The following is a 23,233-nucleotide window of genomic DNA, read 5'->3' on the forward strand; positions in this document are numbered from 1 at the left end:
AGATTAGCTCGAGTCAGGAAGATGTCACCGAAGCAAACCTGGCCTAAAGCCTCTTTTTCCTTCCCCAGCTCTGGCTTTCCTGGACTCTGCGCTTCTCCACTAAAAGAAGCCCATGGAGCATTAATTAGTTCTTGCAGTTCTAGAACCATGACTGATGTAAGTTGGTGTTTCTCTGTCTTTGAAATACTGATTTTTAGGTCTGGTGAATATTTTTCTTGATTATCTTAAGGCTTTCTACGTAACAGAACCCCACCCCTGACTTGCTTCTCAGTTTCCCCTATTCCCATGAAGGATAGTACCAAATAGCTCAGCACCCTTGCTATGTCCCTTTTCCAATCAGTGTTGTCATAGTCACTGAACATATTATTCAACATGTCCTGCGTACTCAGTCTTCTATCACGAGCAGTGAGAGAGCAGTTAAGGAATGGAGTCTTTTGAGGGCAATATTGAGCTACTGTCAAAGAAAGGTATAGAGTCAGCAGCACACTTTTACAAGGCAAACCAATAGTAGACTTATACGAGGCAAACCAATAGTAGACTGATTTAATCTATCAGCACAAACAGCATTTATATAAAAGAGGAACAAGGAGAGAATGAAAGACTGTAGACATTTTGAAAACAACAGCTTCCCTTTTTCAGGCTAAGATGCTGATGCTGATTGGCAGGCAGCTAGGAAAGTAGCCAGTCTGAATCCTTAGACAGCTGGATGGCAACGTACCCCCTCCTCCCCTGCCCTGGCCAAGAGAGCAGTTTCATTTGTGCGTTCTCAGGAACAGCTTTGGTGTTTGGCCCTGACACATCCATGGCAGGCCGTCTTGCTCAGTGCCCTTTGTTAACTACCTCCTTCCTTGTTCCGCCAAGGCTGCACCGTTTCCCTTGTCAGAATCTCTCATTCCCATGTCAGGTCTGTGGTGTGATGAGTTAGTCACGAGGGTCTCACTGGACTAGCTTGGAACGTCATCACAGACCTGGGTTTTCTGGGGAGTTAAGATGGCCTTTGGGATTTCTTGGTCTCAGCCTCAGTTCATGTGCGATCGCGTGCTTTGCGAGGCCTTTATGGTTAGAAGGGGAGAGAGTGGTTCTTTCTAGGGATTCCCTAATTGATGGACATCAGTGTCAAAGTCCATTTTGTCATTGATGAGGACGTGCAGGCCTTGGGTGACATCTGTATCCTGTATCAAATAGCTTCCAACTTGGGAAGAAGGAAGGAGTTAAGCGAGGGGTGATGGTAATAGGAAAGATGATCCAGGTTCTTTAATACTGGATAACAGATCCCCAGAATGAAGAAATTCTGTGGAAATTTTGTTCAACATACATGTTAAATATAGTAGCTGTTAATCTCATATAGCCAGATGATGAACTGAATTGTAGTTAATAAAACATTTTGTGTGTTCATCATAAGAAAAAAATGCTTTTCATGTAACCTAATAGAATGATTTACTTGAGGTTTAATGATAATGCTTAATTCAATGGAAATCATTTTATGAAATAGAGGTTTTATAGTGCATTTAGAAAAAAAATGTGGGTTTTTTGTATTAAAAGGAAAAAATGGTTTAGCCGTTCACATTTATAAAGAATTTATGAGGCAGACACATAGCAGGTTGTATGTATGTATAAACACCCATAAACACCTCCTATATACAAACACAATTTTTATTTACTGGAAGAAGAAAACAGATTATTTTGTATATTGCCAGACGAGTCTGGATAGCCGAATTATCTCACAGTATCCAGGAAGTTTTTTCTGCTGTAACAGAATTCTTCTAGAACTCGTAGACACTGTTCTAGTAATACCAGTTTCCTTGCTTTTGCCTACTCTTGTGTATCACAGGCCTCTAGCCTATTTGTACGTCTTCCTCTTCCTGCAGTTTAACCTTCATGACCTTCTATTTTCCTCTAGGAGATTTTTTTCTTAAATTATTTCATTTCACAAATAATCTGTGGGTTTTTGGTTTTAGGGCTTGGTGACTTTCAGGGATGTGGCCATTGACTTCTCTCAGGAGGAGTGGGAGTGCCTGGACCCAGCTCAGAGGGATTTGTACGTGGATGTGATGTTGGAGAACTATAGGAACTTGGTCTCACTGGGTAAGGTCATCTGCCTGAAATCATTTAGAATCTCCTCTCTACAGCCTAAGCTTTCCCCACTGAGAATTACGAGGCTGTCTTTGAAGAAACCAGGTGACTTTTTTCTCCCTGTTCTCAAAGGAATGTTTTGATATTTGTTGGGTTAGAAATGGTTTCTTTGGGCACCTTGATCTTCCCATCCCTCAGGAAGCTTCACACCTTCCTCTGGCCCTTCCTGCAATGGCCCCTTTCTTTAACAACCAAGGAGCTGGATTTGTGTTACGTGGTATTTATTTCATAACCACTGTCAGAGAAACCAGGTTTCACACTGTGTTTAACATTATAGTTTTATAGATGATCTGTGTCCTTGCTGCTGAAAGTGGTTCTTTCGTTTGAAGAAGCATCAGAAGGCCAGAGCAGTTAGTGGAGGAGAGTCTGGAGAATTAGTGAAAGGGGGCAGGCACAGCCCAGACGGTAGCCAGTTTGGTTAGTTTGGGGAAAGAGAGTGGATTGTTTTCTCTGTGATGAGAAGACATGATTTGGTTTATGTGGGGCTTTAACTTTTTCATTAAGTATTACACAGAGACCTAACATCAGCTTTTTCTGGGGCTTGTTAGGATTACAGCTTGTCGGGTCTCACCCCAGACCAGCAGAACAGAATCTGCATCTACACAGGCTCCCCAGGCGATGATTAGTGTGTACATTAAAGAAGCACTGCTCTTCGTTTCTTTCTGACCCGTGTGCTGGGTCAGAAACAAGCTCCTGGTGTACCTTGACTTCCAGAAGAGCCACTTCACTTTATGTAAAGGCGGATCGAATGAACAGAATCCATTTCACACTTAGGTGCATTCCTTTACTCACAACAAATATGAAGTTGCAAGTTAAAATCCGAGCTAAATCCTAAAAATGTCTCATGAAACTTTCTGTTTTCCTCTTAGCAAAATGACAATAACAATACTAACGTTGACACTGTGCTTACAGTAACCAGGTTCTGTTCTGCGCAGAGCAAATACACTAACGTATTTAACCTTTACAACATCTCCATGAGGAAGGTACTATTTTTATCTGAGGCACACACAGTTGAAGTGACTTCCCAAGGTCACAGCTGGTGGGAGGCAGTGGCAGTGATTGAACATAGGTAGTCTGGCTTTAGAATCTGTGTTCTATTTGCTCTAACGAGATGGAGCCCAGATGGGTCTAAAACAATCACTTTCCTATGTGATGTCATGTTCTTTATTTCCATTATCCTTCTTTCCTCTGAAGTCTTTATCAATATTATTTTACTTTTACTTTATTGCAAATCAACCAATGTTTTAAGCTTCTAATTAAAAAAAAAAATGTCTACGCCACTTGGCATTTCTTTTCTTGCAAACAGACATTGCATTTCTAACTCAGCCGTGATGACATTGTAGCAAGGAAAAGAGCCCCGGATGTTTTGAGGGGAGGGCCAAGAAGTTGGAACCCAGGAAGACAAAGGTGGGAAGAAACCAGTATTGCGGGGAACAACCTTACAGGTCAGAGGAGGAGGAGGAGGAACAGATGGGATGGTGTTTGGAAAGGTTCCTACGAAGGGCCAAGCTCTGTGGAGCCTAGGCCTGACACCTGGGAAGAAATTGAGACCTCACTTTGGGCGACCATATGAACTTCATCTTGACCTCATTTCCCACGCTCCTTGGTTTTCTTCTCCTGTTTCCCTCCCATGTCAGTGAGGAAGGTGTCCCCTTTTTGTTTTCATTGCCACCATTTTACTTATATGTTGGATTCAACTGCTTTCCCACTCTTTTGTATGTTTCTGTGTGTGTAGATAAATACATGAATTTATTCATAAATTCTGTAAATATTTTGAGTCCCAACTCCCAGCGAGGCATTGGTACTAACTAGGCACTGACAGTACAATTATGAACAAGATTAATAACTCGACCATCCTCATACAGTTTATTAGAGAGAAACATAAAATAAATAAATAAGCAGATAAATAATATGAAACATTGTTCAGGAGAGGTAAACACACGAGAATAGAAAACGATGGGAATTGATAGGGTTAATTCAGATACGGTGGTCAGGGAAAGCTGTCTTGAATAGACGTATGAAGCCTAGGATCAAGTTACATGAATATCTGGGGGAGGAATATATCAGTCACAGTAATGGCAAATGCAAAGGCCCTGTGGTTGGAAAGAACTTTATTGGAGGATTTGTAAAAATGCCAGGCCAGAGTTAGTAAAGAAGTGTGTACTAAGAAATTAGGTCAGGAGATAGGCTAGGGCCAGATAATATACGTTTTTGCCACTGTTGTTTTAGGAATCTGCTTAGTCTCTTTCAGCCTGACATAGTTCATACGTCTTTCCTTGACTTGCTTTCCTTGCTGCTTTTGAAGATTATAGGTCAGTTGTTTTGTACAGTGTTCTTTAGTGTGGGTTTGTCTGCTATTTCCTCATGATTAGATTTAGATTATGCTTCTTTGGCAGAAATATCACAGAGTCGATACTGCATTCTTGCATTCTGTCTGGTAGTGCAAATGATTCGTCATTAATGCTGATGCTTGCTTTGAGCAATTGATTGGGATGGTGTCTGCTGGCTCCCTCTGTAAAGTTAATCTTTTTTCCTTTAATGAGTATTTTTTGAGGAGGAACTGAGACTACTAAATATCACATTCCTCTTCAAACTGTCAGTTTCTTCATGTATTGGATTTCTAGTCGGTGGGTTGTAATGTGTTCTCGTTATTTATTTTGAAGCTCAAAAATATTTGAACTTGCCCCAGATTTGACCATTGGGAATCTTGTCGTGATGGCATCTGTATCCTTTGGCACGTCTCCATCACTCTTTAAGCACCTCCTTATTTTCCGATAACACATTTCAGGCTCATCTTGTACTTTCCACCCCTGAAGTCAGCCATTTCTTCAAGGTGCCCTCGTTCTTTTTAGTCAAGAACACTATTTAGAAGCCAAAATCTAGGTACTAAGTGTGCTCATTGCTACTGTGGGATGGCCGCTCCCGGGAGTGGAAGAACTAAGGTATACTTCCGTATACACATACATATATATGCACGCATATTTACGTTTATATATTGATAACCTTGAGTCCACACAGATATCTCCAATTGCAGTTTACCACTACAGGTTTCATTTCAGCTTATTCACTCTTCATATTTCTAAATCCCTTCTCTGGCAGTGAAAAACCTGGCTTCCGTTGTCCTTAATATGTTTACTTGATTTAACTATCTACATGTAACCAACCTTTTATTACCATCACCACTACTACCTTGATCATGCAATTGCCCTTCTCATCCCTCTCGGGCTATGGCAACCCATACACTTACACACAGGTACTTGTCCTTACCGTGCTTGCATTCTGACTCCCCACATGAGACAGTCCTGAAACCCCCTCCTCTGGACGTTATTTGATTAAATCTCGACTCTTAAGTGTGCATTTAGTAAATAGTCTATGTGACAATATGGGAAGTATTCATTAAGCTCTTCTCCTATACCGAAGTGTGATGGTTGCCTTGAGGAAAACCACTTGTGAAGTTTAATTACCAGTTAAACTAGCTCCTTTTTTAATCTAACACCGTTTTATTTTTATTGAAAGAATGACTGATAGTTGGAAAACATTTTCTTGCAAGTGAGCCTGTCATTTCAAGAGCAACTAACAGTATTTTTGCCAATGATAGACTTCATACTTTCAAGTAAAAATTAGAATTGTATGAAACTCAAATCTACCATTTTGAGCTCTACAGCTTCTCAGTACATAGGGTTTTTTTTAAATGATGAGATGGAGAATATTAACGTGATTGTTTTGATATTATATAATGAAATATGTCAACATCTCAAAATTTGCATAACTCAATCATTATTGTTCAAATGACCAAAATTATGCATGGAAAAAGATCATCTAAAGTGCAGTGGATTTTAATTCCACATTGCAACTAACCTTTAAGAAATTCCACTTCACAAATTTTACTGTAGTATCAAAGAATAACATTCATGATTATTTGAATGGGTTCATAAAATATTCTACCATCTTACAGTTACATATCTGGGAGCTTGGATTTTCTTCATCTACTTCAACTCAAAAGAGCACTGCCACAGACTGAATACAGAAGCAGATATGAGAATCCCGTTGTCTTCTGTTAAACCAGATATTAAGGAGATTTGGAAAGGATTAAAAATATTTTTTGTTTTTCAAAATATAATTATTTTTCATAAAATATTAACATTTGATGATTTATTATTTTAAAATGAATTAATCTTTAAATTTTTCAGTTTTAATTTCTAATATGGTAAATATCAAAAGATATAACCTATATAAATAAAACCTCGTTTGGGTCTTCAATGGTTTTATTTAAAACATCTAAAATGAAGTTAAACCCATATTTATTTACCAACATTGTTAAGCCTTTTACAAACATTCAAGTACCAGGTAATTATAACGCAAGCCCTTGTGTGGCAATTCAGATTTATTGAACTATTTATTGATGTTAAGTTGTACAAAACTACACTCTAAGCATGGAGCTGAATTGGAACTAGGTTATAACTTTCATTAGTTTCAGTTTCCGGGTTCAAGTTAGGTTTAAAAATCTTTCTTTGCCTTAAACTTCCACATGACCACTGATGGGCTAACCTCTTTGTATCAGGATTTGAGCTGGGTAGAAGTTATATTATAGCTTTAGTTAGTTTTGTTTCATTTCTTGTTTGAACTCCAGCGGAGCCTTAGAACTTAATAACTGCTCGAACTGTAGGATTTTGTCTGCTTTATAGCCCAGCACCAATCACTCAGAAGAATTCCTTTGAGGATGAATTACCTAGCTTAATGAATTTGTTTTTTGAGTGTGGCGATTTTCTAGATTCCAGTTCATCATGCCAGCCTACACAGTCATTAAAAGTTCAGCTGGAACCACATCTGGGCACAGAAGGGCTTGATTGATGGAAGGGCACATTTTTGGTTTAAGGGACCATCAACACAGGAAGATGAGGGACTTGTAATCTTTGCCAGATCCTTCAGAAAACTGTCAAATCAGAACTAAGATCATGAGAGCTGAAAGATCAAAGTTCAGGAGAGACTTGATGCTTAGGAGTTCAGTAAGTCTACTAATCCAGTTCACTTATGGGTATTATTTTCAATTTGTCTTTTATTTTTACTACAGAGGGAATTTTTCTGGTAGAGGAAATAAAATGTGTGGTTTTCTTATTTTCCTTCAGATCTGGAGTCAACATATGAAACCAAAAATACATTTTTGGGAAAGGACATTTTTGAAATAAATTTTTCCCAGTGGGAGATAAAGGAAGGAAAGAAAACCCTTGGCCTTGAGGCATCTGTTTTCAAAAATAATTGGAAGTGCAAAAGCAAATTTGAGGAACTACAGGGACATCAAGAGGAATACTTCAGTCAAATGATAATTGGCTATGAAGAAATGCCCACTTATAGAAAAAATAAATCTCTTACTACGCACCAAAGAATTTATAATCCACAGAAACCCTATGTTTGTAAGGAATGTGGAAAGGTTTGTAGTCATGGTTCAAAACTTGTTCAACATGAGAGAACTCATACAGCTGAAAAACACTTTGAATGTAAAGAATGTGGGAAGGACTTTTTTAGTGCCTATCAACTCACTGTGCACCAGAGATTTCATACTGGTGAGAAACCCTACAGATGTAAGGAATGTGGGAAGACCTTTAGTTGGGGATCAAGTCTTGTTAAACATGAGAGAATCCATACTGGTGAGAAACCCTATGAATGTAAAGAATGTGGGAAGGCTTTTAGTCGTGGCTATCACCTCACTCAACATCAGAAAATTCATATTGGTGTGAAATCTTATGAATGTAAAGAATGTGGGAAGGCCTTTTTTTGGGGCTCAAGCCTTGCTAAACATGAGATAATTCATTCAGGTGAGAAACCTTATAAATGTAAAGAATGTGGGAAGGCCTTCAGTCGTGGCTATCAACTTACTCAGCATCAGAAAATCCATACCGGGAAGAAACCTTATGAATGTAAAATATGTGGAAAGGCTTTTTGTTGGGGCTATCAACTTACTCGACACCACATATTTCATACTGGCAAGAAGCCCTACGAATGTAAGGAATGTGGGAAGACCTTTAACTGTGGCTCAAGTCTTGTTCAGCATGAAAGAATTCATACTGGTGAGAAACCCTATGAATGTAAAGAATGTGGAAAGGCCTTTAGTCGTGGCTATCACCTTACTCAACATCAGAAAATCCATACTGGTGAGAAACCTTTTGAATGTAAGGAATGTGGGAAAGCCTTCAGTTGGGGTTCAAGCCTTGTTAAACATGAAAGAGTCCATACTGGTGAGAAATCCTATGATTGTAAAGAATGTGGGAAGGCCTTCGGCAGTGGGTATCAACTTACTCGACATCAGATATTTCATACTGGTGAGAAGCCATATGAATGTAAGAAATGTGGGAAGGCTTTTAATTGTGGCTCAAGTCTTGCTCAACATGAGAGAATTCATACTGGTGAGAAACCCTATGAATGTAAAGAATGTGGAAAAGCTTTTAGTCGTGGCTATCACCTTACTCAACATCAGAAAATCCATACCGGTGAGAAACCTTTTAAATGTAAGGAATGTGGGAAAGCCTTCAGTTGGGGTTCAAGCCTTGTTAAACATGAAAGAGCCCACACAGGTGAGAAATCCTATGATTGTAAAGAATGTGGGAAGGCTTTTAGTAATGGCTGTCAACTTAGTGTTCACCAGAGATTTCATACTGGTGAAAAGCCTTATCAATATAAGGAATTTGGGGAGACTTTTACTCGTGGCTCGAGCCTTGTTCAGCATGAGAGAACTAGTAGTAGTGATAAATCCTATAAATATAAAGGCTGTGGGGAAGCCTTCATTTGGACATCTTACTCAAATGAGTCAGTTGATACTGGTGAAACCTTATGATTGAAGAGATGTGAACATTTTTTTTTCCTGCATACGGACAGCTTACTCAACAAGAAGAGAAATCTTGAGAAACCTAATGAATGTAGGGAATGTGCAAAAGCCTTACCTGTGTATGGACAATTTACTTGATACCAGAGAATTCATACTAGTTAGAAATATTTTGAACATAAGGAATATGAAAAAGCCTTTAGATTTCTGCATGATCTTATTGAACATCAATTTATACTTACGTGAAGTCATTTAAATGAAAGGAATAAGTGAAGATCTTTACAGCACAAAGTCTGGTAAACATTGGAGAATTTATACTCATTAGAAACACTTTAGGGAATGTGGGAAGAACCTACATTTAATTCCGTTCTTGCTCTGCACATCAGAGAACTCATACTGCTGTAAAGTCCTATGAATTTAAGGAATGTGAGAAGGCTTGTAGATGTGGTAAACATCTTAGAATACATCTTAGAGAACATCTTAGAGAATTCATCCAAACGAGAAACCCTTTGGATCAGAATATAGGAATGCCTTTAGACAAGTGCTACTCGAACTTGTCTAGACACTAGTGCCAGTCCCTAAAATTGTTACCTGTCCATCATAAGATAAAGGCAGAAAATGAGAGTAAATGTTTGTAAACTTTTAGAGCAATTTGTTATTGCCATAACATTATTATTATATTTTATAAAAGTATCAATCAGTCATGATAGGAATGATTGGAAATTAAAAACAAAAGTTTACCCTTCCCCATAAATAATTTGAGACACCATTCACACTTTTAAATGCATGAGGCAAGTCATGATATGATTTAATTAGAATAAGAAATCCTTCACTTGTCACCTCTCTAATTAGAATAGCAGAATATTCATACTATAGGAAGATTGGCTAATGTGGAAATCACAACTTCCTCCTGCCCATCAAAGCGTAGAGAATTTATACCAAGTATGTTCATTTAATAAATGTGTAGAATCCTTCTAACACTATTCAATCTTTGTTAAACTTCAGCAAATTCATCGCAGAGACTTACTGTTAATGTAACAAAGGTAGGAAGCTCCTTATCCATGGCACAAACTATACTTGCTGTCATCACCATTTCACCTCCTTTCTTCATGTGGAATGTTGGGCAAAATGCTTATCTCCTCTGGGCATCATCTTTAAAATGCTGGTGATGGTGATTGATAATGCTATTGTTGAGACTGAAAGGATTTAGTATGCATCAGGTCCTTGGAAGAGTATCTGGTATGTAGCCTATGCTCAATACATATTAGCTATTGTTCTTATTATTACTACTAGTGAATTCTTAGGAGAGGAACGCCCATTTGTATAATGAGTTTAGAAAAGCTTTTTATAACCAGTCATTCATTTGAATTTCAGATAATTCATTCTGGATACATTTTGGTAAAACATAAAGAACTTGAGAGGGTTTTAATTCAGAATTAATCCCTTAAGCTGCATGAAATATTAAGGCTGAAAAGAAGTGTGGACTTAGCAAGTGTTAAGATGTTGGGAGTATATCTGTTAAAGAACCAGGGAGAGGTGTGAAGCAGTTTGCCTGTAATGAATTCCAACGGACAGGTAGGCCATAATTAAAATTCTCTGTTCACATTTCAAGATAAATTAAAAATTTTAAAGAACAAAAAAGAAAATATCCATTTGGGGATTCTTTCCTAAAATTTTGTTATGACAATTTTTAGACATTGAGAAAAGTTTAAAGAATAGTATAATGAGTATACTATCTAGAATCAATCATTGTTAACATTTGGCCATATTCACTTTCTCTCTGAACATACATGTATGCATGTGTATATATACTCATGTACCATTTGACTTAAGGTGTAGAAATCACAGTTGTTAATTCCTGAATACATTAGCATGCACCTCTTAAGAAGAAAAATCTTATTTAATACCATGGTCACACAAGAAAATTATCAACAATTCTGCAATATTCTTTTATATTCACTCCTATTTCTCAGTGCTCCCAAGACTCTATCCCATTGCTGTTTATTTTCTAACCAGCATCTTTTCTATATTTATGCATTGCATTTGGTTGCCATTCTCTAGATTTTAGGCTTGAACAGACTTTTCGAATAGTTCAGGAAAGCTTTTTGTAGAATGCCATACATTCTAGGTTTCTTCCCCCATGGTGAAATTTAATTTGTGCCTCTATCCTTCATATCTTTTATAATGTCCAGTTAGAGCTAGAGGCTTAAACATTTTTTGCCAGAACACTTCATAGGTGGTCATGTGCACTTCATATTGCAACACATCAGGAGCACATAATATCTACTTGCTCACTATCTCCAATGCTAAATTTGATCACTTGATTAAGATGGTGACTTTTAGAGCTCTCTAATTTAGAGATCCATTATGCAACTAGTGAGATTGATGAACCTTGGTCAGCTATTTTTGGACATGTATAATTGTGTATATGTGTAAGTTATAGATTAAAGAGAAAGAACAATTATAGAGAAAGAATGATAATGAAATGATTGTGTATTGGACCTTGTAGGATGTAGCCGAAGCTCTACTCAGTGGAAGACTATGACCCAGAGGGAGAGCCAGAACTATGCCTTGTTTTCCCCAGTTATCTCCATGGTCCCTGTCACAATGAACTATGAAACCGGCGGGGAGGTGGGGGGAAGCCCTAAATCAAGAGTCAAAAGCAATTATTACAACTAAAATTTGAGACTAATGGTTAAGAATTTAAAGCAGTAGCCTTCAGTCAATATTTTTCTGTGAAAAGTCCTTTTACGTCAATGAGACTTTGGTAAACCTGAACAAGGAAAAATCAAGAAAGATGGCAACATTATAGAATTATGAATAAGAAAGGAAATGTAGTTATACATAGGGAAGGAAATTTTTTAAATTTAAGGTATTACAATATATTTAAAAATATTTGGGCCAATAAAAGTTTGAAATTTTTGGTCCAAGAGCTTCCTTTTATAAATAGCACTTGGAAATCTTTAGCCCATTAGGGAAAAATTTCAAGGTGAAAGTAATTACAAAATGTTTTACCAGCTCATCTTAACTGGATGGCGTAAATCTAGGCCCAAAACTGAATGCAGATAGCTTCTGAACTTAGGTAAATATAAAAATTCTAATGAGAACATCAGCAAACAATTCAAATATAAGAATCGTGCAATAGAAATAACCCCTATGGAATATCCAGATTCAAACTCTTCTGGTTTAAATATAAATATAGACTGACAGTAAAATTGAATTGGCATATATAATTCATTCCCATAGTTTATTTTAGACATATGGCTTTTAGAGTAGGAAATCACATATATACACTAAGATTTAATCAATTCTAAAAAAAGACTTGATATTTGGATTCTCACGATCACTTTCAACCAGGTAGCTGTCAAGATTTAGTGCCAGCATCAAAACATTAGTTACAATGAAATAAGAATGTTTATATATTCACAGTTAGAATTCAGCACTTTAAAAATTATTCATCTTCAAAAGTGTCAGTTCCATCGAAACCTGTATTAACAAATATCTGGTTCATCTCAGTCATTGTTTTAATCAGTATGTCACCTCTTTTGTCCATTTTGTGCAGATAGGCCACCCGTATTACTGTTCAGTTATTCACTATTTAGTGACTGAGAGCATTGTTTCACACTGTTGCAATTTTAATAATCAACTGTAACAAAGCAGAGTACTTTGAATGTTTTAATAAAATAAAGCATTGCTAATCAGACTTTCCTCCTGGGTACCATATTTGAATGTTAACTAGGAGATAAGGAGATAGTGCCTTATACCAGCATTTCCGAAATCATGTCTCAGAAGTAACTGGTGCTTAATAGTACTTAAAAAATGAGAGAATCTTTGGTTATAGGAACTTATGAAGTAGCATCTGCTAAATTCCCACAATAACCAGAAGCACCTTACCAGCTTATCAAAAGACTATTCTATTGGAGAAAATTGTTCAACTTTGTTTAAACTGGTGTATCTCAAACTTTTCCAACTTAGAGATGCGAGACTGCATTGGGAAATGCTGTCATAACTGAAAGAGACTAAAGTTGGACATTTTAGTCACCAAGTCTGGTTGTTAGCTACAATGGAATGGCAGTGCATCATGCTTTCAAATTGTTGCCTTCTAATGTCTCCTGTTATTTATGAGTAAAAGTCTTTGTTGCGTCTTAAGTTGAAATGATCCCTGAGTTTTATCAAAAGCCATTTCATTATCTTCTGTGATTATATAGCATTTAATTTATTAACTGTGGTCATTTATACAGACAGGTGGACTTCTTCTCATTTCTGGATATATCCAGGTTAGTTATTAATACGTTATTTTTTGATGCACTACTTGATTTCATTTGCTACTATTTTATTTAACATTTTTACATTTTGTGGGTGAGATTAATAGTTTTTTAAAAATATTTTTGTTTTCCTATTGTAACTGCCTCTTTAAAATTGTATGACTGTATTGGGTTATTTTGTTTTGAATTGGATATCTTTAATCACTTTTCTAGTTTCACCTGTTGGTTTTCTTTCTGTGAATTTCCAGTTTGAACACAACAGATTCAGTGAGTGCCTAGAATAATTTCTTTAAAGAGGCTCCATAGCCATGTAGCACCAGCCAAGATCCACATAAAAGGAGCATTCTAACATAGCCCTTCCTTGAAAATCCATTATATTTTGTTGGGAAGTCAGAGCTCCATATAGGACTGTTATGATCATACTTGTACATGTCTTGTACATGTACACGTTTTTTTCTGTATATACTGAAAGTGGAATTGCTGGGGTTTGGTCATGGATATGCCCGTGTTCAACTTCAGTAAGTTTAATTCTTCTAAATAGATTTACAAACATATTCAAACTGGCACTCCCGCCAGCAATGCGTGCATGTTCTGCTTTCTCCAAATCCTTGTCAGTACTCGGCATCAGTTAAAAAATTTATTTTGCTACTCTGGTTGATATATAGTGGTGTCTGTGATGATTTTGATTTATATTTCCAATTTTCTGATTGTTTATCGGCTATTTGAATATTCTTGCAATCTCTCTTCACTCCTTGCTCCTGACATGGGATGCACTAGATGTGTCCAGCTTCATAAAACATCTGTACTACTTGGACAACATTTAGCATCTGTTGTGAAATGACTATAAGTCATTTAATATAGTGTAATGGTACTTGAATGTAAGTTCTACAGAGGCCATGACCCTTGTGCGTGCATATGTGTGTGTGTGTGTGTGTGCGCGCGCACGTGTAATAATGGTACTTGAATATAAGTTCTACAGAGGCCATGACCCTTGTGCGTGCGTGTGTGTGTGTGTGTGTGTGCACGTGTGTGCATTCTCCACTAGACAGTGAGCTGGTTGATGGCTGTGATGGAATCAGCTTTATCTCTGCATCTCCAGCTCCCACTCTGAACCATGACCCTTAGTTGTTTGATACAGTTTGGGTGCACTTAGCAGAAATTAAATACCACACTGGGGGACACAATGAGAAAATACATTGAGTCATATAATGGGCTTTCAGAGGGAAAGTGGGCTCCAGAGATTTTTGATTCACCAGCAAAATGAAATATTCAGTCCCAGATTCTCTTCCATTTTCCACTCTGCGTCCCCCAGTGTTGGCTGGTACCATGATGGTTGACAGGTTTCTAGATATTCTATACAGACATGACAACATCCAGAGAAAGAAGGAGAGATCATATCCTGTGAATCTTAGGAGTGAGGAAAGATTTCCCGTTAGCCAACAATGTTATGTCTGCTCTTAATTGCTAAAATGGGTCACAGATAATTTCTGAAATAATCACTGGTATTACTTTAAATTAGTCACAGACTCACATAGGTTTTGTTTAAATAAGACATCTAGCAGATTCACAGATTTCATTAACTTTTCGTGTATAAGGAAAAAACTAGTGAGCCTTTATTTTAACAAAAATTTGCAAATATGTGTACGTTTCACAAAACATGACAATTTAAATTACATGTTATTAAAACCACAAAACATAGTTATAGACTGTTCAGAAGTTAATGTTTACTTCAAAAATACAGCAAAAATTCTGAAGTATTAAAGCCTATAAGAACATTTCGTATGAGTTTTTTTATTTGATTTTTTTATAGCTGTGGGGAAGAGGAATATTACTGGTCCAACCTTGTAAAGTTCTTTTTCCCCAAAAGTCAGAGTAGCCTACTCTAATTTTTCACAGTGAATTTTTGGGTGGCCATTCACACAGCAGACAGAACCTGTTTGTGCCTCACCATTCTATTTCAGTGGTATAGCTTACCAAACTAAAAGCAAGGCAAAGCGTTCTTGGATGCAAATATGGGCACGATGCTTATGTATTCTTTCTACATTCCCGCTTGGGATGTCATTAAAAGAGTTCCCCATCTGCTTCAGGGGCTTATCTTATAAAAACTTGGAGGTCATGTCTTAAAAAAGAATCATATCCTTAATTTCTGTAGATTTGTAGGTTAATATTTGGTTTGACATATTCACCCAGCAAACAGGAGAGGGCTGTACAGGGACGGAAACAATCAAAGCCAGGAGCCCTGTGTTGAACTGAGATTCAGGCTCAACTAGAAGTCTCTCCTAGTGGGAAATTCTCCAGTGTCCAAGGGAAAAATCATAAAGGAATCAGACTTCCCATAAAAGAAGTGCAATGATGTGTGGACCAGGAAATACTGTACTTTTACACTTCATTTACTTTGCAAGATTGTACATTTACTTTGCAAGATTGCTAAATGGCATTTAGCAGTGATGAGTGTCTGTTTCCCTTTCACACCCTTTCCTGCCTCCACACAACAGAAGGTTCTCTGACAAAGTCTGAGTCTTTCTGTCTCTATACACTTGCATTTTTTATTCCAACTGGAAAATAATTTTAAAAGGATTTGAAATATCCCTCTTTCTGACTCTGTTTCAGTATCTTTATAAAGCAATGGGATGAAGATGAGAATTGGGAGTTAACAATGCTCTTGCTCCCTGGGACTCAAGGAGCTTCTAGAATAAGTGGGTTTGCCAAGATGAGGATAAATAAGTAGCTGTATAGTGGTCAGATCATGTGGAGTTTGCCACAGAAACAATGGCTCCTCCATGCCTTGTATTCCAGAGAGAGTGTCAGTGGATTTTGTTTCGGGACATAAAACTTGGAGTTTTACACCTCATGATGAGATAGAAGCAAATATTAATAAGCTGTTTTTACAACTATGCACTATCTCTTGTTATTTGAGGGTCTCTAACAATAAGCCCTTCCAAAGTCTTCCAATCGCATTTGGAATTATACACTTGTTAGCGGGTGCTACGTGACCTTGACTAAGTGACTCACATTATTCCTATGATTACCTCTCATTTCCCTGCCATGGCCCACCACACTCCGTCCAGGATACAGGCTTTTCGTTCCTTAAAATGGCAAGCTATTACGGGACACTGTTGGAATGCACCTCCTCAGCTCTTCACAAGACTTCTTATAATTCAAGTCTCTGCCCAAATGCTACCTGGTTGCACATGCCTTCCTTGACCACCCAGTCTTGACTGGCCGCACCCTATGTCAGTGACACTGCTTCACATTTCTTCCTTATTGCACATAACACCAAGTGACTTTCTTTAATTATTTGTTTATATGTTGATTGTCTCTTCTCACTCTTGAATATAAGTTCCACAAAATCAGGGAACATGTCTCCCTTATGATCGTTGTATCTCCAGTATTCAGAGAAATGCATAGCTCAGTGAAGATGCGCAATAAATATTTGTCAAAGGAATAAAGGAGCAAGTGGATTAATTTATGTTGAAGACCTTAAATGGAGGTGGAATACCTCTGCCTCGTTTAGAGACTAAAACCATGCGCTCAGTATCAAAATGAATTCCTCATATTTAGAGAAAGAAAATACACGAGAACTGAGATGGTGTTAAATGCACTGAGGAACATAATCTTTATGAGGATGCAATTTAGAATAATTTTATATCCTGGATATAATTGAGCTCTGGTAATAGTGTAGTATGAGGAAATCAACCCTTATTTGTTAATTCTGGAATTTCCACCATATGAAATAGGGCAGTGGTTGAGAGCATTGACTCAGAATAAGTGGGTTCCCAAGATGGATAAAGCATCACCCCTTACTAGTTTACTTAATCTCTTGATCACTTCATCTTTAGCATCTATAATAGAGAACGATAGTATAACTATGTCATAGGACTGCTAAGGGTACCTGATCTGCCCTCCTATGCCTGTCTTACCTCACCTCTTACCAGTTCTCAGTTTACTTCATAAATCCTAGCTATGTAAGCTGTTCTATGAGATGCATTTGACCACCAAATAACAAACTCTCTGCAATAACTTACTCATTTTTTGTTCAATATTCATTTTTACATTATAAATAATTTCTAAGTGCCATGAGTTAATATGTTGTATTTCCAGTCTCCTACCCACTTTATTTTTATTTTGAATTTTGAATTTAATATAAGCTTATTTTTCTCTTTTTTAAAATTTTATTTTTTTATTGCCTGTGGTCATGCCACCCTGAACGTGCCCGATCTCATCTGATCTCGGGAGCTAAGCAGGGTCGGGCCTAGTTAGTACTTGGATGGGAGACCACCTTGGAATACCAGGTGCTGTAGGCATTTAAAAAATTTATTTTTTATTTTTTAATTAAAATTATTGGGGTGACAAATTAAATAGATTTAAAGTGTACAATAATATGTCCTAATGGTCATGCCACCTTGAACGTGCCCAATCTCATCTGATCTCGGAAGCTAAGCAGGGTCGGGCCTAGTTAGTACTTGGATGGGAGACCACCTTGGAATACCAGGTGCTGTAGGCATTTAAAAAATTTATTTTTTATTTTTTAATTAAAATTATTGGGGTGACAAATTAAATAGATTTAAAGTGTACAATAATATGTCCTATGTATATTGCATTGTATGTTCACCACCCAAAGTTAAATTTCCTTCTGTCACCAAATATTTGACCCTCTTTATGCATGTCTACCTCCCTCCTCCCCACTTTCTCTCTGGTAACCACCAGTTCACTGTCCAAAAATATGGAATGCTTTACAAATTTGCATGCCATCCTTGTGCAGGGGGCATGCTAATCTCTGTATCATTCCAATTTTAGCATACATGCGGCTGAAGCAAGCACAATATTAGCTCATTTTTAATATTTCTTTTCTGTATAAAAATTATTTACTGTTCATTACTGAATTCTTGAGAGGCCACATCAGGAATTCTGTTATAGTTTCATTTTGGAAATATCCAACAGGCATGCATCTGGACTGTAATCTCTATATAAACCCAGATGTCATACATGGGTTTCCCTTCTCCATCATTAAAAGAGTCTTATTAGCATTTCTCATACACCAAATTCCAGTTCCTGGATCTCATATTTTTACTTTTTCCCATCTACTTTCTTAATGTAGAACACTTTCCAGAATTTCTAGAAAAGCAATAAATAAGAGAAAGTTTTGAGATCTTGCTATTCTGAAAATACACTAAATCATCCCTAATTAATAGTTTGACTGTTATATAGTGTATTCTGAAAATACACTAAATCATCCCTAATCAATAGTTTCCAATGAGTTTGGAAAACATATTGCAGAAGTTTGAAAACATTGCTGTGTTGTCTTTTAGTTGTTGAAAAGCCTCACATCTATGATTTTTCTCCCTTCCCATATGACTTTTTTTTTTCCTGGAAGCCTTAAAAATACTTTTTCTCCCCAATTTTTTGATATGTAGAGGTAGACTTATTTTACTTCTCATTAGATTAACGGGTCTTTTCAGTCTATAAATGAATATGTTTCAGCTCTAAGAAATTTTCTCTTAGTTTCTTTGATACTACTTATATTTCTCTCTTCTAGGGATATCAGTTAGTATCATTTACAGGAAAGTTTTGCTATTTTTCTAATGTTTCTTTCCTGCTTTCTACTTTCACACCCTTTTCTGGGGTTTTCTCCATATTATGTTCCAATCATTCTACTGAATCTTTTACTTCTTCCATCATTTTTCTAATTCCCAAAAACTGTTTTTATTCTTCTAGCATTCATATTAATAGCATTCTATACTTGCTTCATGGATGCAAATTGTCTCATATCTATTGGACAATATTATAAATTTTGAATTTCATTCTGCTTCCTTCATATGCTCTGTTTCCCTCATGTAACTTTCCTCTGTTTTTATTTTTACCTTTCAGAATAGAATAGTTGTTCAAGTGCTTCCTGATCCTTACTTATCTGTTCATATTAAAAGGCGAGGCCTTAAAAACCTGATTCAAATCACATGTGTTAGGATGCTAATTGTATCAGGTGAATTTTGCATTAGAGTTATTAAATAGGCCCTGCAATTCATAAGGGTAATGCTAATCAATATAAGTAGGTCATTTTTTCTTGAGTTTTGTAGTTTCTGCACAGAGGAAAACATATTTCCTGCACTGGAAGACAATATTTGAAGAGAAAAAATGAGAAAATATGCATTTAGAAAAAATTAAATCACGACTAAGATCTCACATTAAAAAATAACCGGGATAAGTTTTAGATAAGTCTACAGTTAAACACATAGTGGTCAAATATTGAGTGATTAAATTTTTTTAATGAATGAGAGCTGTTTGTAAAGGGACTATTGGGAGAGTTTTGTTCTAACACAACTAAGTTCTGGAGATTTGAGTATTACAGCTGATGAGCACAAAGGAGCTGAAGGCTGGGAAACAATCAGCCAGGAATTTACTGAAGCTCACCAGTCACAGGTTTGGGTTGACAAAACAAGTCTTATAAAGTGATAAGATAGAAGAAAATGAAAGAAATAGGAGCCCATTTTATGACTCAGGCTCAGCACTAATGATGTGGTCAATGGGTGGGGTTTTATCCATTATTGGTTCTGGGAAATAAATTTAATACATCTCTCCTTAAGACTCAGAATCAATTACATCTCTTTCCTGTGATCTAGAAAGACCCCTGTTGCAGAGACGGTTTGGAAGAAGAGTCGGAGTCTGGAAATGTTTAACTAACATGGATAAGGGAGAAGAGGAATGGCAATGCTAGCATCCCCCACCCCTGTCTCCATGGTTTTTTTTCAGTTTTCCCACAATGCTGGTTTTAATTTATAAATAGTTACTATCAGGTTAGTAAATACAAGCTACAGCCAACTCCCAGATTCAGCCTCAAGGCCACCCCCGTGTTCTCAGCCATTTCTTCCCAAGTATCTTTTTTTAGTCCCTAGAGCAAGAAGTCCCAGAATCGGTTGGGTGTGTGCGCCCTCCCTGCAATGTGTCCTTGTGTGCAAGTCCACATCTGCTTCTGATGTCCTTGTTGCTCCAAGCACCTGGCATCTTGCCAGGGCCGCAGGCTTCTCTTACAACAGACCCTGAGTAGAAGAATAGGGTTTAGATCTTCACATAGTCCAAAGGGGTAACTCTATGAATTTTTTTCCAAAGCCAATTTTGACCACAGAGAAAACAAGAAAAAATGAAACCACATTTTCTATGTCTATGCTCAAAGTCAGATAGATGTGCCTGTGATTTTACATAGTTCTCATAACATTCCTGCAATAGAGGTACTGTGGTCCCCAGTTTAAGGCAAAGGTTTAAAAGGTTGGAAGGTTCAATTATGGAGAAAAGAGAGAATTCTGGCAAGTCTAAAAGTAGAAAAGAGTAGGCAGGAAGTTTCAGAAAGCCCAGGAGCAAAAAGGAAGGGGGAAGAAGAAAACATTTAATATAGTAAAAACACAGGCTCTATTACAACCATCAAGAGAGTTATCAATTTCTCTATAATCTTGAGATTAAATAAAAGGCTTTTTAAGATTCCTGAGGCCACAGAGCCACTTTTTATGACATATTAAAATGGAGAAAAAGATTCACACGCCAGCAGACCTCTGATACTTGGATGGTGAGCCTGTTACTGCCAGGGTTTGTGCCTGAGGGTGTGAGAACAAACCTGACCCTGAGTTATAGTTTGGAGACACCATGATCTCATTTCCTACCAGCGTGGCCACTATAATGTCACTGGTAGTGATGACAGTGCCTGCAGGGGAAATTAAGAATATCTCTGAGAAACTTTTGGCTTAGGGAAAATAGTAACAAGCAATTATTAACTAGTGCTTAATGAGAAAACCCAGAGAGACCAAAGTACTTTGTAGAGAAATGTTCCTGTGATATGCGGAAACGGTGTCTTGAGAGTGGAGCAGAGAGAGCTTGAACAGCTTCTGCACAGAACCTGTGGAGGTACAGCATCAGCAACTAACACTCATGTCCCGTGCTGACATTTTCATCGGCCATTTGCTCTATTGACTCCACAAGCTATTCACCTCACCCGCTGATGATACTAGTCTATTTTTATAGCCTGACAGCTGAGGTAAACTTGACTTTTCAGCAGCCAGGAATTCCCTTTGCCTATTAGCCCCCAGGGGCCTCTTGTTTTCCCATTGCTGAAAGTGATTGCTTTAAAAAATCCAGCTCTTTAAGTAAATGCCTGATGTCTAAGTGATACAACAAATTTGAACCACTAGATTTCATCTCCCAGGCATTCTCTGTACTGAGTATAGAGCAGGAGTTAAGAAATGTTTTTTCTGTAAATGGCCTGACAGCCAGTCAATGTTTTAAGAATTTGTGGGTCACAGGTTCTCTGGCACAGCTACTGAACTCTTGAGGTTGTAGCATGAAAGAAGTCATAGATAGTTTGTAAATGGTTGAGTATATCAAAAACATTTGAAACCCATAATTTTCAACTGTCACAAAGTGTTTTATGTCCTTTAATTTTTATCAACCATTAAAAAATGTAATTCTTATATTTGCTCATTGGCCATAGCCATATAAAAACAGATGGTAGCCAGGTTTGGCCCATGAACTCTAGTTTTCTGACTCCTGCTATAGATTAACAACCGGACAGTCGAAACTCTTGCTGTAAAAGACATTTTATTTGACATTGAATAATCCAAATATAAGTAAGCATAACATTACAAATTGCAATGAGTGATAAGAAAGAAAAAGGTGATTTTCTGAATACAAAAAAAGATCAAATTTTAGGTGGAGAGATAAGATAAATACTACTTTAGTTTTAGAAACTTTGTTAAGATATTATGAAAAAAGACTAAAAATTCTATTTTATAAAACGTGAAAAAAACTTCATTTAAGCTGCCAAATAACTGCCTGTGAAATACAGGATCTTTCTAACAATATTAAAGATTAATTCAAAATCAGAAAAGCTACTATACTCTAGTTTTAGATTAGTTGTACAATATGAGATAGATAATACTCCAGTTAATACCCTGGATATATTTTGTCTCAAGACTTGCAAATCAAAAGGAAAGGCTGTCAATTTGCAGCCCAAATCAGATTAATAGCATAGATTTAAAACATTTTTTATATATGTCAAAAAAAAATTTCCAATAGGTATGAAAGAAATTTGTTTCGATTACGATAGATGGTGCTCCAGCTATATTAGTTTAAAAATGTGGATTCCTTGAAATTTTAAGGCAAAAGACTGATGTCTCCCTAACTGCTTTGCTCCACAATATGAAAAGTTAGTTTGGTATATACATGTATTATGAATCACAGTCATTTTATGGAACTGTTGAAATAGAAAACAATAGTTATCTTGTATTCTTTGCCAATTCAAAACTCCCTTTAAAAAATACTTGCCAAATATTTCATAATCAAAACCTAAGTGTGATTTATGGTTTCCCACCAGTATTACACTGCATGTGAACAAACAAAATCTGAAACTCCAAGAACAGAAAAAGCTTTTGTGTGACTTAGCTAAAAGAACATTTGTTGAACGTGAAGCTTTTCATTAGTTAATAATTTTACATATATTTGTTGCATGAATCAATATATTAAAAAGTATTTCACTGGAATAAAAAGCATTGTGAAATATGTTAGGGAATCTCAGTAAAGAAACAGGAACTAAAAAATATTAAATGAAAATTCTACAACTGAAAATACAGTATCTCAACTTAGACATCTGACAGATAAGCCTATCAAATAGAGATGATAAAGTATCAGTGAACTTGAAGACAGAGCAATAGAAATTATCCAATCTGAAAAACAAAGACTGAAGATAATAACAGCCAGCGACCTGTGGGATAATGTCAAAAGATTTAACACATGAGTACTTGTAATCTCAGAAGGAAGGAGAGCGTAAAAAATATCTGAAGCTATAATGATCAAAATTTGTGAAATCTAGTAAAAGTCATAAGCATACATATTCCAGAGGCTCAGAGAATCTCACAAAGGATTAACACAAAGAAAACCATACGTAGTCACATTATAGTCAAACAGCTAGCTGATAACCAAAGATAATGAGGAAATCTTGAAAGCAGCCAGAGAAAAATAACACATGACATAGAGGAAA

General features: G+C 36.8%; 1 protein-coding gene, 2 non-coding genes and 1 pseudogene across 3 annotated transcripts in view; 3 read left to right on the top strand and 1 right to left on the bottom strand.

Moving 5' to 3' along the window:
* ZNF283 (zinc finger protein 283) overlaps positions 1-13,106 on the top strand; it is an 18,535-nt gene extending 5,429 nt beyond the window's left edge. The window contains exons 4-6 of the mRNA XM_025046769.1: positions 69-156; positions 1,959-2,085; positions 7,260-13,106. Of these exons, the coding sequence (XP_024902537.1) occupies positions 69-156; positions 1,959-2,085; positions 7,260-8,962 (1,918 nt within the window). The 3' untranslated portion in view covers positions 8,963-13,106. The remainder of the gene's footprint in view (positions 1-68; positions 157-1,958; positions 2,086-7,259) is intronic.
* A 4,294-nt stretch (positions 13,107-17,400) lies between these two features.
* Positions 17,401-17,519, top strand: LOC112479681. Its single transcript, XR_003046303.1, has one exon. It is a non-coding gene; the product is annotated as a 5S ribosomal RNA (ribosomal RNA).
* An 81-nt stretch (positions 17,520-17,600) lies between these two features.
* Positions 17,601-17,719, top strand: LOC112479701 (annotated as a pseudogene).
* Positions 17,720-17,932: 213 nt separating this feature from the next.
* LOC112479682 lies at positions 17,933-18,036 on the bottom strand. The gene has a single exon (XR_003046304.1). It is a non-coding gene; the product is annotated as a U6 spliceosomal RNA (small nuclear RNA).
* Between the last annotated feature and the right edge of the window lie 5,197 nt (positions 18,037-23,233).

Source organism: Pteropus alecto, unplaced genomic scaffold (genome assembly GCF_000325575.1).
Source record: "Pteropus alecto unplaced genomic scaffold, ASM32557v1 scaffold194, whole genome shotgun sequence".
Lineage (NCBI taxonomy): Eukaryota > Metazoa > Chordata > Mammalia > Chiroptera > Pteropodidae > Pteropus > Pteropus alecto.